The 14,729-nt window shown below is 35.7% G+C and overlaps 1 protein-coding gene across 3 annotated transcripts in view; it reads right to left on the bottom strand.

The window, feature by feature from the left end:
- Positions 1-14,729, bottom strand: part of HERC1 (HECT and RLD domain containing E3 ubiquitin protein ligase family member 1) — a 215,380-nt gene that overhangs the window by 123,513 nt on the left and 77,138 nt on the right. For all 3 annotated transcript variants that reach the window (XM_036841279.1, XM_036841282.1, XM_036841283.1), the window contains exons 13-18: positions 10,203-10,328; positions 8,994-9,215; positions 5,893-6,045; positions 5,635-5,767; positions 4,085-4,276; positions 1,670-1,891 (exon numbers count right to left, since the gene is read on the bottom strand). In XM_036841279.1, coding sequence (XP_036697174.1) covers positions 1,670-1,891; positions 4,085-4,276; positions 5,635-5,767; positions 5,893-6,045; positions 8,994-9,215; positions 10,203-10,328 — 1,048 coding nt within the window. The remainder of the gene's footprint in view (positions 1-1,669; positions 1,892-4,084; positions 4,277-5,634; positions 5,768-5,892; positions 6,046-8,993; positions 9,216-10,202; positions 10,329-14,729) is intronic.

The following is a 14,729-nucleotide window of genomic DNA, read 5'->3' as shown; positions in this document are numbered from 1 at the left end:
ATGCGTGGGCTTCAGTAGTTGTGGCATGCAGGCCCAGTAGTTGTGGCTCACGGGCTCTAGAGCGCAGGCTCAGTAGTTGTGGCACACGGGCTTAGTTGCTCCGTGGCATGTGGGATCTTCCTGGACCAGGGCTCAAACCCGTGTCCCCTGCATTGGCAGGCAGATTCTTAACCACTGTGGGAAGTCCAATATATGCCAAGTATTTAAACATAAAACGTAACATTTTAATAGTTTCATAATTTTATAATTTAAAACGTGAAAAATAACATTAAAACTGAAATTGATTATATTCATACCAAAGGCCAGTTGAGTAAAGTACACATAACAGAAATATGAGGAAGGTAGAGATAAAGATACTTTTGTCCTCAGGAGGACATTTGGGACTATCACAGAGTTAAACACTGATAGCACTGGAACTATCTTTATGATGTTAAATACGCCTTGAAAAAAAACATGATTTTACTTTTTTTGATACAAACGTTCCTAAGTACCAGTCTAGCATTCATCAGCCATGGCTGGAACCACTTTCTGGTTCATAAATGAAACAATGAATATACACTCTTATTTGGAAAAGGAAGAAAATCTTCAACATCTCTCACTCCCACCCTCCAACCCTCCAACCCCAAAGCAGAAATCTCCATGATTTTTGTCATGGTTTCTACTTTTTGTTTCTCCTCTTGAGATTCTCTTAGATTGAGATTTTTCTTAGATTTTGCTTCTTGGACACTCTCTGAGTCTCTTTCTCTTATCAGAGAAATAATAAATTTAAAATCTAGGGACTTCCCTGGTGGTCCAGTGGGTAAGACTCTGCGCTCCCAATGCAGGGGGCCCGGGTTCGATCCCTGGTCAGGGAACTAGATCCCACGTGCCGCAACTAAGAAGTCCACATGCCACAACAAAGATCCCACGTGCTGCAACTAAAACCTGGCACAGCCAAAATAAATAAACATTTCTTAAAAATAAATAAATAAAATAAAATCTAGTAAGACCATATGGGCTATCTAATCTAACTCATTATTTTAAGGATTGAAATTAGAGGTTCAGAGAGATTAAAGGACCAATCCTAGACAAAACAACTACATCATCTTTCAGGAACTGGAGAAATCCACATGTTCAGACAGTCTGAGAGCTAGCCTACCATCAAAGTAGACAAATGGAAGATGAGGCAGGAAAGGAAACACCAAAGGTACCATAAATGGGGAGGAAAAAAATAAGGAATCACACAAGGTAACATCAGCTTGAAAGTAGGACAGGCTGGGAGGAGAAGGGACTGGCCCTCACAACTGAGAGGTGTTTATGACCTGAGCCCTGGTAAGTCATGGTCAGTAACCTTCTATGAAGCAGTTTCATAACCTCCAAGCCCCAGAACACAAGTAATTAAGCATTTTCCCATTTTTATGAGTTAGATGACTTGCTCAAAATGAGTGATAAATAAAAACAGAGCAGAACCAGACCTACATTTCCCTAGTTCAGGGGCTCTTTTCACTATACGATGCTGCAGGACTTAACTTTTCTGAGGGCTCCAAGTTACAGTCTTGGATCCCCTATCCTGCAAATGTTGCATTTGTTTTCTATCAGTTCTCTATTCAGCAAACCCAGAATAAGAGAAGTCTCCAAAGGAGGTACAAACAGAAGCATGTATTCTAAATGCTGCAGAGAAACACATTACCTAACTGAGGGGTATCCATTTCTACACCATCACTAAAAAGTGGTGTTTTCATCCAATATGCAGTGTCCTGTTCCTCTGGAGACACAGGCGAACCCTGAAGCATGCCACCAAGACATCGTCCAATAAGAAGAGCAATTGTTCTTTCCAGATCAACAAGCCACACCCAGGACTGGGCTGGCTGAGGTAATGGCACACCAGCAGGATCAATCAGTTCTGGCCCTCCTGAAAACAAAATCATTAGTAATTTATCTGGTGTTGAAGATTCTCAAGCTTTTTCATTTATATTGCACTGCAACAAGACACTGAAGCAAAATAATTTTATAATGAAAACACAGATTACAACACTTTCTGTATATACTCTCTTTAGTAGGCTAATTTAAAATATATTCAGATAAGTTTGCCATCAAATAAAAATCTGCTCTGTAAAGTTACTGATTTTGAGATAAACATTGAAACAGTACATGGCAGAATTACCCCCCCACTGACTCTATTCCTACTTTTCGCTGTCCACATCAAATTTCAACCTTAAGAGTAAGTAACTGAGGTAGCTCATCCCTCCAAAATAAAACAAGAGCTGATCTAGTAAAATGACACTTAGTATTGTTCAATGCTTTTAAGGCCTGAATTCAGATCTGTCCTATACTAAGATCAAGACCCATGCTTTCTTATTGTACATTTGTTTTTAAAAGTTCTTCACTTAAAAAAAAAAAATACTACAGTTAGCCATAAAGATAAGAAGAGACATCAATGAAATCATAAAAGAAAAACACAAGAAATCAACAAATTCAAAAACTGGGTATTTGAAAACACTAATAAAATGGACAAACCTCTAATAAAATTAATCCAGAAAAAAAAGATGGCATAAATTTTAAAATTAAAAATACAAAAAGAGGATATAACCACAGATACACTAGAGATTTTTAAAAACTATGTGTGAATATTATGAACAACTCTGTGTCAATAAATTTGAAAACCAACAAAATGACGTTTTCTGAAAAAATATCAATTTCTGAAATGGATTTGAGAAGAAACAAAAAGCTGTAAGAGAACAATAACCACTAAAAAAGGAAAATTAATAGCCAAAAACCTACCTATAAAAAAACACTAGGGCCAGATAGTTTTTATAAACTCTTTTAAACCTTCAAGAAGAGATAACTCCTAAATTACACAAATTATTTCAGAGAAAAGGGAAAAAAAGGAAGATTCCAAACTGATGTTATGAGGTTAGTATAATTGTGGTCATAAAAATGACACAAGGATAGCATGAAAAAGGAAGATCATGGGAAGAAATCAGTTATGAACACAGATGCAAAAATCCAAAATAAAATGACACCTTCCTCGCCTAATACAAATAGAGTAAGTCTTAGCAAATTCTGAGATGCTTTAGAAAAACAAGAGCAAACCTGGAATGGCTCCATATAAAGCCTAATCAATATCCTGATACAGCTGTAACCTTAACACTTGACTTCATCTAAACCCAGTTGTCACAGAACAATGGGATATAAGACGGGCCCTCAAACTATTCTGTCCAATCCCAATCTCTCCAGGAGAAGAAACCAAGGCTTCAAGAAGTTATAAGTGACTTGCCCAAGATCATACAGCCAAGTTCAAACAGAGCCAATACTAAAATCTAAATCTTTTTATGCCTTAGACCAGGATTCTTTCCATAAAACATGTGACCTCATTTAAACTTGAAAGGTTTTTAAGATTTCAGTAATGAAACTCCTTTGACAGCCTTAGGATAGACAGACTTCAATGGAAAAATACATTGATGTTTTCTAGACATGATATTTTAAGCTATATTCAATGGAATAAAATCATCAACATTTTATAAATTAAGAGTGAATTCACATATTACATCTAAAATCAAAATGCTATTTCCTATAAAGTACCTAAAAAGAAAAACACAGAAAGATAGGTTTCCAATTTCCATCTTTTACATTCAATCAGTTATCTACATATCCAACCAAAATACAAAATATTTTACTGTCGAATAGAGATTTAAAACTAAAAACGTTTGCATTTAAGAAATAAAACAAATCAATTCATTGATTGTAAAATGTGTCATTATGCTGTTGACTGATTTATGAAACAATGCCTCCTATCATCCACTGTAAGATGTATCCAAATTAAGCCATGTCAAAATTTGAAGAAAAGCATGTCTTGGAATCAATGAAATATACTATTCAAGCCTGATGATCAGATAAAGACTCTATTTGTGACACTTATATATAAGCAACTTTCTTAAATTTTCCCATCTCAGCTGCCCACTTCACACTATAAGCTTTTAGACAGTAACAACTTTATCTTTTGATTACATTAAATAACCAAGTGTCAGATATGATTTACCTGATGCATGCAAGAGAAACAACTTTTCTCAACAGCATTATTTGCTCCTTTATTATCTTTACTTACCATGAAGAGGCCACTGTAACTCCTGGTCTTCTAAAAGAGTGGCCGCTGGCAGGAGTCTATTAAGGCAGTCAAGAGGTGGCAACAAGTCGAGGAGGTAACTCAATAAAGGCCGAGCCACCGACACTGGGAGTAACAGTAGGGAGTTAACAATCTGGCAGAGCATACTGCCTGCAGCTGAGACGTATATCACATCTATGAAGGGTAAGAAATTTAACAGGCATCAATTGTTTCAAACAAACTTAAAACAAAAAAACTAATAAATACTATTTCTGCCTAGAACTCTTTGTTGAATTATTATATAACTCCCTGGTAGCTAGGGTTGGGTTAGTATTTACTCACTTTCAGAAAGTGTCACCAACAGACACTTTATGGGAAAGCACAAATATCCTTATGCCAACAAATTCAAAGGATTATAGCTGCTTCCCTTAAAATGCATTATGAATTTCTCATTCACAAATTTATTCTCATTTTCAGATTTACTCAAGAAATATTTATTGAACACATACAACATATCAGGCACTATTATAGGTGAAAGGTGTACAGCTGTGAACAAAGAACTAAAAATTCCTGCCCTCATGGTGCTTACATTCTACTGTAGGAAGTCTTTTATGTTTTTTAAACCAAATTCACTTTTTTTAAAATTAAAATCACCTCAAAACATCTGTTTTTTTAAAATTATCTGTATTGGTTTTTAATCAATTCTGTGTCAATATTTTATTGTATTTGGGGGCAAGAAGACCATTCAGAGATGAACTCAATTTGAACAAATTAAATTTTAGACGCCTGTGGAACAACAAAATGCAAGTGTCTAGTAAACAATGGTTTTAGTTTCTCAGTTTATTTATTTCTTTGTTCAGCGAGGAAACTTCAGAAATAAGTTGCTTTTGGACAGACTTACCAAATTTTACCTATCTTTGGGATAATCAAGAAAAGGCACCTAGTAGGTAACTAGAGAAAGGCTCTTGTGTAAAAAAGGAGTTCTCAGCTAGATGCATATATGGGAGTCAACATACACATGGCGGTTAAAGACAACAGGACCAGATAAGATCATTCTCAGAGAAAAGAGGGTTGAGGGCAAAATTCAGAAGATCCTAAACATTAAAGGGCATGCCCAAAAAAGAGGAGCTTACAGGAACAGACTCAAAAAGAGTGGTCAAAGAGATATGTGTAAATACAGGATTGTGACTACACAGAAGACCAGAGAAAAGAAAGCATTTCAAGACAGAAAGAGATGGTAAATGCTAAAGAAAGGTAAAGAAAGAGATGAAAATCTCACTTTATGCCATTTAATATTAATCTTTTTAAGTATATATCATCTAATTCCTTTAAATTAGACCTCTGTCACACCAATTAGCATCTTTTAAGATTAATCAGATCAATCACTGTTGCCATCACCCCAAAACCAAGATCAAAGGGATCTTCGATAACAAAGGAGATTCAACGTCATTCCTATTCCACTCAGAGGTTTCCGGCCCTCTTAAAGCTCTGGAGAGGCCAGAACTCTTGCTTTACAACCACTGATTAAATATGAAACCCAGTACCAAACACACCTCTTAATTTTTCTCCAACGCTGCCATTCCAAGGACTTTCTTTGAGCAAATTTGCAGAACGTGAATAAATATCTGTGGCATGAGGCAACAAGAGCTGAAGATGTTTATGAAGCAATGCCACACTGCTTGAGTTCTGAGGAAAAAAGTTCCTAAATTACTACTTTGGAAGATTCAAGGTAGAAAAATATCGTGGCTTACCCAAATATCTGAGTTTCAAGGTCCCTGAGAAAAGACCATAAAAGGCAAAGAATCACGTACCTCACTAATGTTATTGATATGGCAAAATGCCAGCAGCTGTTTCTGCAGTGAACACAGCAGTTCATGAAGATGAGCAGGCTGACTGTTCTCTGAAGACGATGTTCCAAGTAGAAATTTATCACTATTCTTTTCTAGCTCCCCAAATGCTTGATCCTAAAATGATACATAAATTAAGATTATATTTGAAGTGTTTGAAAGTGAAATTAATGTCCTACCATAAATGATTCTGATTTAAGAAGCCATTGTCTCCTTTCTCCCATTATTAATCTTTAAATCTTTGCTATGTTGTCATTAGCTATAAGGTGGTAAGATTTATCAAGCCATTTCCATTTGTTTTTCCATTAAAAAAAGTTTCACCACAAAACCTTCTGTGGTTTCACCACAAAAACTTTGAAAATGCAGAAAACAAGAAAAAGGAAAACAATACCCAAAGACAACACATTTCAACATTTTAATGCTATTGCTTTCCTGACCTCCTATGTAAAGGTTTTGTTTTCACATATTTGAATTTCTAAGAACACAATTCTTAGAAATTAAATTTATTTCTGATTATAAAAGAAGTAAGTGGCCTAAAGAAACATGACAACTAAATACAATGTATGATCCTGGATTTGGGGGGCAGAGGGAGGGTGCCATAAAGGACATTACTGGGATAACTCTAGAAATTTGAGTATGGACTATGTATTATACAACAGTTCTGTGTCAATGTTAAATTTCCTGAATTCAATAATTGTTCTGTTGTTATGTAAGAGAATGTCCTTATTCTTAAAAAATATAAGTGCTTAGGAATAGCCAGCATGACATCTGCAGTTTACTCTCAAATGATGGATGGAAGAAAGGAAACAAGGAAAGGCAAATTTGGCTGAAGCGTACAGGAGAGTTCTTTGAAAGTTTCTTGTAATTCTTGTGGGAGTTTTAAGTTATTTCAAGTTAAAAATATTTTTTTTAAACAGAAATAGTGTAACAAATTTAGAAAATACCAAAACTGTATTTTAAAAAACTTTAAATCACCATTTAGTCAACCACCATATCTAATATTTTGTGTGTATTTCTTTCCTGATTTTTTTGTGACTTTTCATTTTTTTCATAATACTGCATATTCTATTTTTAGTCTTCTCTTTTCTAACAGATCCACAAATATTTTACATGTTTTCATAAGCCATATGTACATAAAATTTGAGACATACTATTCCACTGAGTATATATATCATAATGTACTTAAACCATTCCCCAACTTTTAGATATTTCAGTTGTTTCCAACTTTTCTTTCTTATAATAATGATGTGATGAACATCTTTATGCATAAAGTATGGTCTTTGTTTATAAATATGCAAGAGAGAGTCACAGAACATTTTAAGGCCCTTCCTATATAAGCACCTTATTATAAGCAGCCAAATTAGCACTGCTAGAGACTGAATGAATGTTTATGTCCCTTCAAAATTCTTATGTTGAACCTAATCCCCAATGTGGTGGTATTTGGAGGTGGGGCCTCTGGGAGGTGATTAAGTCATGAGGGCAGAACCCTCGTGAATGGGATTAGTGACCTTACAAAAGAGACCCCTTGTGTGAGGACACAGCAAGAAGACAGCTGCCTATGAATCAAGAAGCAGGCACCACCAAATCTGCTGTTTCCTTGATCTTGGACTTTCCGTCTCCATAACTGTGAGAAATAAATTTGTGTTGTAGATAAGCCGGCCCACTCTGTGGTATTCTATTACAGCAGCCCAAACAGACTAAGACCAGCACCATTATTTTAAAATCTTAGAACATGACAAATTTGGTTAAATTACATCAGAAAGAAACAAAAATTTATGATTTTCAGCCTAAAAGCAGTTAGTATTTTATTTCCATTTCCATATAATATACACATCTACCTCAGCCTTATTGGCATAAAAAAGGCACTACTTTAATACAACTTTGGGGAAAAGTTTCAGTTAATACCAAATGGATACACTGTAACATTGTTCCCATTCCATTTGCAGCCAAACATCAGCTCAAATTTACATCCTTAAATCTGAAAGAAAATAATTCTACAGGAACAACTGTCACTCTGACTTAGTCAACAACCTTTTAAGTTGGGCAGAACAGAACACTAAGACTTGTACAGAAGAAAAAGAATATACAGACCTGACCCTGAATAGGAGTAGGAGACAATATGAAATGATACACAAACTATTCAAAGTTAAGTCACATAGTACACTTTGACTCTAAAAACTGATGAGAGGTATGCAGTTATAATTACATGGTTAGAAAAGGTTATTTGAGCAAGGCTTCCAAGAACAGTCAAGTGTTAAAGAAGTCATAGATTGGTAGATAAGAAGAGAAAAGAGGAAATAGGTGTGCCACGCATTGAGTTCAGATGAGTGTGGTGTGTAAGCCAAATGATGAAGGGTCTGAAAAAGTTCTGATTTAATAAAATGAGGTTATTGAATACAACAAGGTTATTCTAGCAGTAGGATGCTGAGAGGAGACCACCAACAGTGACAACAGCTATAACATTGCTATTACCATTAGGTTGTGATGGCATGGATTAGAACCCACAGAAATGGAAAGAAAAAAAGTGACGGATCTAAGAAACACCAGGGAGTAAGAACTAAGGGCATCCTAATACAGAGAAAGCTATACTGTCCATTGTCTTCTCTCCTATTGACCAGCCTATTTTTAATAATTTAATAAAATAATAATTTTAATTAATTGACCAGCCTATTTTTAAACAATTTAAACCACATTATTTAATTATAAGATTATATCTGGTAAGGTTAATCCTTTCCTCATTCTTCTTCTCTTGCAAAATGTTGTTGAGTATTTTTATCTGTTTATTCTTGTACATTAATATCAGAAAAAAATTGGTAAAATTCCAAAACAAATCTCTTTGGAACTCTCAACTACAAGTCATTTGGCACCCACAATATTTCAGAAGATCTGACATATTTCCCCCGTTTCGGGGAGTGGAGTTTAGTTTTACTTATTTCATAAGCGTTTAAATGTCAAAATACCTTGACCTGAAGTGATCCCTACCCCCTCCAAAAAAAAAAAAAAAAAACCAACCCAAGCTTTATTCTTTTTTTTTTTCTTTTAACTACAAAATAAGAGCAACTTACTGTATAAAATCCTAAATTTCTTAAGAGAGTCTTCATTAAAATTTCAGCCAGATGGGTGTCTGGATGGCAGCTCTGCGTGCCATAAGGTTGATCCGACAGGTTTCCATAGCCAGTACATACAGAAGAGAGGTCAGCAGCATCGGAGGGTGAGCTATAGCCAAGTAAGGAGGCTACATGGGTATGATCTTGCAAACTTGTTAGAATAATATCCAGTTGCATTCTCTAAAGAAAAATATTTCCACCGATGAAATAGGAACAAATAATAATTAGCTTAAAATGCACTAGAAAAGTAAAAAAAGGATCCCGGGGAGGGGGGGGGAAATATATACTAATGATGCTAACTAATCCACTTAATATCCTAATGAACAATAATCTTTTAGGAAGTCTGTAATTTTTTAAAAAGCTATTCCACTAATACCTTTTGAGAAACTGCAATTTACAGTGTTTTATTACATCCTTTACTACCTGAAACTCTTAAGCTAAAATGGCACACTCTACATAATGATTTTAGCACTATAAGTAAGAGGAGTAGGCAATGTCAACAGATAAATTACACTATACATTCTTCTACAGAATTACCAATGAAACTATTTATTCTAATGTTTAAAATAAATCATTTGAAATCTAAACTAATACAAAATACTCATTGGAAAGCATCTGTGGCTATTATACTGCCAGTATACCACTTTCTCCCTCAAATCTGTAACTCGACAACTGATTGTTCTACTTGGTTGAGCAAAATGGACTTATTTTAACGTACATAAGATAATAAAAATGGAAAGAAGAAGCATACTCATATCATCAAGTACTTTTTCACAACAGTCATCTTCTTTTACTTTTTATGTAAGCTATTTCAAAGTTCTGGGCATGGAACCAACAGCAGCACATGCCCTTGATTTCAACTCAGAATACTACAAATAAACTAAAAGACCTCTGGTTTGACAGTGTGAGCAACATTGGAAAAATTAGACATAATTTTAATAATTAGCCCCAAATCATTTAATAAGTTATCACTTGCTTCACTTTCATTAGAAATCTGGGAACTCTTCCAGCAGAAAACATTAAATACTAGGATTTACCAGACTCATCAAGTTAAGTATTACTCCCTGAACACATGGCAATCGATTAGCTTTATTTCCCTCTCAGTCTATTTTTTTTTTTTTTTTGTAATATAGTACTGGTTTACTTAGATACCATGTAAAGGCTCACCTGTCCTTTAGATAAGCTTTCCCATCTATCAGGTCCTTGGGGTAAAAGAGAATGAAGTAATTCCATACGTTCTCGTAATGGAGGTAACAGCATGGTTGCTCCCACTGACAGAGTTTCAATTACCACCTAATATAAAAAAGAAAAGCAGATTTATTTGGCCTGGTTCTTATCTTTTTAACAGAAAAACATAAAAAATAAATCCACTGACTATTAAGAGCAAAGAAGTCTAAAGAAGGTGGATCATGGAAGTCTAAAGAAGGAGGCATGTGAATAAAAGAAAGCATGCCAAGTCCTTCTTTAGATGTCTTTAAGAAGACTTAGAAGGACTTCCCTTCTAAGTTGTAAAGAATCTGCCTTACAATGCAGGGGACGTGGTTTGATCCCTGGTCGGGGAACTAAGATCCCACATGCCGCAGGGCAACTAAGCCCACGTGCCACAACTACTGAGCTCACGTGCCTCAACTAGAGAGCCTGTGTGCTGCAAACTACAGAGCCTACACGCTCTGGAACCCGCACGCCACAACTACAGAGCCCATGTGCCCTGAAGCCTGCACACCACAACTAGGGAGAAGCCTGTGTGCTGCAACGAGGAGCCCATGCGCCACAGTGAAAGATCCCGCATACCTCAACAAAGATTCTGCGTGCCACAACTAAGACCCGACACAGACAAAAATAAATAAAATAAATAAATAAATAAATAAATAATAAATGTTTAAAAAAGAATTTATGCATAAAAAAAATTTTTTAAAAAGAAGACTTAGAATATATATCTTGGGGATTTCCCTGGCGGTCCAGTGGTTAAGACTTTGCCTTCCAATGCAGGGGGTGCGGGTTTGATCCCTGGTCGGGGAGCTAAGATCCCAATGCCTCGAAGCCAAAAAACCAAAACATAAAACAGAAGCAATACTGCAACAAATTCAATAAAGACTTAAAAAAATAAAAAAGAATATATATTTTGGATTTCCCACTAAGTAACTAGTCATTATGCAATAAATATTTACCGTTGAGTCTATAGTGCTGAGCCTGGTAAAGCGCTTTACAAAGTGCTGGGGCTGTAGAAATGAACAAGACAGATAAAAGCCCTGCTTTCATAAGCATACAGTCTAGTAGGAAAAAGAGATTCTGAGTAAGTAATTTTAAGTGTGAAAGGAGTCATATGGACAAAGTAAAAAGAAATGCAAACCTGAGTGAGCACCCATACATAAAGGCAATTAACATGGTCTATGGGTTCATCATGGAGGGTCTCCCTGAGGATTGGGCATTTAGGTTAAAAATTGAAAAATGAGCACGCCTTGGCCAAACAAAGGTCCAGGTATCAGGAACAGCATAAAAAATAGCTGTATTATCTTAGGCCCTAAAACTTCTCTGGATCATAGCTTCTTTACCACTAAAATAAGGATGCTGAATTAGAAAAAAAGAAACACTCAATGATTAAGAAAAGAGCTCTTATAAATTAAAAATATGACATAAAAAATAAAAACCTCAATAGGAGGGTTAGAATATAAAAATTGAATTTCTCATAAAGTAGAGGGGAGAAAAGATGGAAAACAGGAAAGAAAACATAAGAAAAGTAAGAGGACTGGGGCTTTTCTGATGGCGCAGTGCTTAAGAATCCGCCTGTCAATGCAGGGGACATGGGTTCAAGCCCTGGTCCAGGAAGATCCCACATGCCGCGGAGCAACGAAGCCCATGAGCAACAACTACTGAAGCCTGCACTCTAGAGACTGCGAGCCACAGCTACTGAAGCCCGCGTGCCTACAGCCCAGTGCTTCGCAACAAGAGAACCCACTGCGATGAGAAGCCTGCGCACCGCAACGAAGAGTAGCCCCCACTCGCCGCAACTAGAGAAAGCCCACACGCAGCAACGAAGACCCAACGCAGCCAAAAATAAATTAATTAATTTAAAAAAAATTAGACATTAAAAAAAATCAGACACAGAGGACTGGTCCAGGTCTATTATCCCAATAATGAGTTCCAGAGACAGAGAGAAAACACAGAAGACAATAAAGAGAAAATCAACAATACACTTCAAGCTAATCTCTTAACACTGAAGGCTCTGAGTTTCCAAATTAAGAGTCTACCCAAATATACACAAAAATGGATAAAATCAGACCCACATCAGTTCATATCATTTTAAAATATGAAAACAGAGAGGACAAGTAGAACTTGCTACAGAATCCAGAGAGAAAAAGATTTCCATAAAAGGATCAAAAATTTGAATAGTGTTGATTTTCTGAGTAACAACCTGAAAGCTAGAAGATGACTTCACAATTCTTATGAGAAAATGATTTACAATTTAGAATACTATGCCTCAACTATTCATGAAGATATTCAATTCGCAAACTATATAAGTGTGAGTATATTCTCAAAGAATATATTTTCTACCTGCCCTCTCTCAGAAGTTACTGATGTATGTAGAAATCCAGCAGACACCACCTTAACCAAGTGATCAAGGTCAAAATCTCCAGTAATAAGACACATCAATATCATGAACCACATGATATGATGTACTGAGGGCACATCATTTCTGTGGTATTCTTGCCAAAAGCACATAACCTCAGTCCAATCATGAAAAATAACAGAGAGATATTCAATAAAATAACTGACCAGTATTCATAAAGTGTCCAATTAAACGTTATATGGGATCCTGAATAGGATCTTGCAAAAGAACAAGGACATTAGCAAAAAACTGATAAAATTTCTAATAAGGTGTTTAGTTTAATTGATAGTATTAAACCAATGTTGATTTCTTGGTTTTGATAATTGTACTGTAGTTATACAAGACATTAGCATTAGGGGAAGCTGGTTGAGACATACGTGAAAACTCTATTACTTATGCAACTTTTCCTTAAGTCTACAACTGCTCCAAAATAAAGTGTCAAAAGAGGAAGAAACACAAAAAAACAGCAGCAGCACTGACTGCTGCAAACAGATAAATTACCGGAAGTTTCAGGGATAAAGAAAGAGGAACAGAAACAGCCCTGTACACATCCTGAGAGAATCCACCTCCAAAGGATTCTCCTAAGGAGTAGCTACAAAGAAGACTCAAGGAATGAATAAACAATTATAAAAATAGATTTTTTTAAGTTTACTTTCGTGATTTTATTCCAATACTTTTCAACCTTTTAAAAATATTGTACTACCTCGTTCCTGGTAAAATTTAATCCTCAAAGTTCCCATTCACCACCAGGTTAATATTCCTTCTACCTACATCCCAGGGATATGTCCCTCTAGTTGGAAAATCACTGTATCTTTTTTGGTTTTTTTTTTTAATTGACATATAATTCACATCATAAAATTTACCTTTTGAAAGTATAAAATTCAGTGGGTTTTAGTATATTCACAGAGTTGTGCAACCATCACCACTATCTAATTTTGGGACATTTTCATCACCCCAAAAAGAAACCTGTGCCCATTAGCAGTCATTTCCCATCTCTCCCTCCCCCAAAACCCCTGACAGCCAATTAATCTACTTTGTGTCTCTATGGATTTACCTACTCTGCACATTTCATATATATGGAATCATACAGTATGTGACCTTTTGTGCCTGGCTTCTTTCACTTAGCATGTTTACAAGGTTCACTCATGTTGTAGCTTGTACAACAGTACTTCATTCCCTCTTAGGGCTGAATAATATTAGATTGCATGGACATACCACATTTTGTTCATCCCTTCACCAGTTGACAGACATTTGTTTGTTTCCACTTTTTGGCTACAATGAATAATACTGTTATGAACATTCATGTATAAGTTTTTGTGTGGACATGTTTTATATTCTCTTGGATATAGACCTAGGTGTGGAATTGCTGCAGTATGTGGTAACTCTATGTTTAACTATTTACAGAACTACCTGTTTTCCAAAGTGGCTGTACAATTTTACATTCCCATTAGCAATGTATGAGGGTTCCAATTTCTCTACATCTTCACCAATGCTTGCTATTACCAGTCTTTTTGATTATAGCCATTTAGTGGGCGTGAAGCAGTATCTCACTGTGATTTTAATTTGCATTTCCTTTATGCCCAACGATGAACATTTTTTCATGTGCTTAGTGGCCTATGTCTATCTTCTTTGGAGACATGTCTACTCAGATTCTTGACTCATTTTCTGATTATTTGTCTTTTTTATTGTTGAGTTGTAAGGATCCTTTATATATTCTGTAAACTAGAATCTTATGAGACATATGATTTATAAATATTTCTCCCATTCTGTGAGCTGTATTTTCATTTTCTTGATAATGTCCTTTGAAGCAAAAATGTTTTTAATTTTTTTTTTTAAACAAAGACTACTAGCAGCATTGGGAAGTGCTCTTTCAAAGCTGCTAAGTAGGCACAAACTTCTTGTTTCAGATCAAGTGTTGTGTCTTCAACTTAAGTGTACTCTTCTTTGGTCTTGTTGGTTGTTTCAAGGTTTGTTCCTTGCCTGATCTGAACTTGAGAAGCAGTTTCAAGTGCAAATACAGTCTGTTCTGTTACTCTTCATACCCAACAGCTCAGCACCCCCTCTCCAGCACCACCATAAAAATGTTT

Source organism: Balaenoptera musculus, chromosome 2 (genome assembly GCF_009873245.2).
Source record: "Balaenoptera musculus isolate JJ_BM4_2016_0621 chromosome 2, mBalMus1.pri.v3, whole genome shotgun sequence".
Lineage (NCBI taxonomy): Eukaryota > Metazoa > Chordata > Mammalia > Artiodactyla > Balaenopteridae > Balaenoptera > Balaenoptera musculus.
Note: the sequence above shows the minus strand (reverse complement) of the source record. Positions and strands in the feature narration are given on the sequence as shown.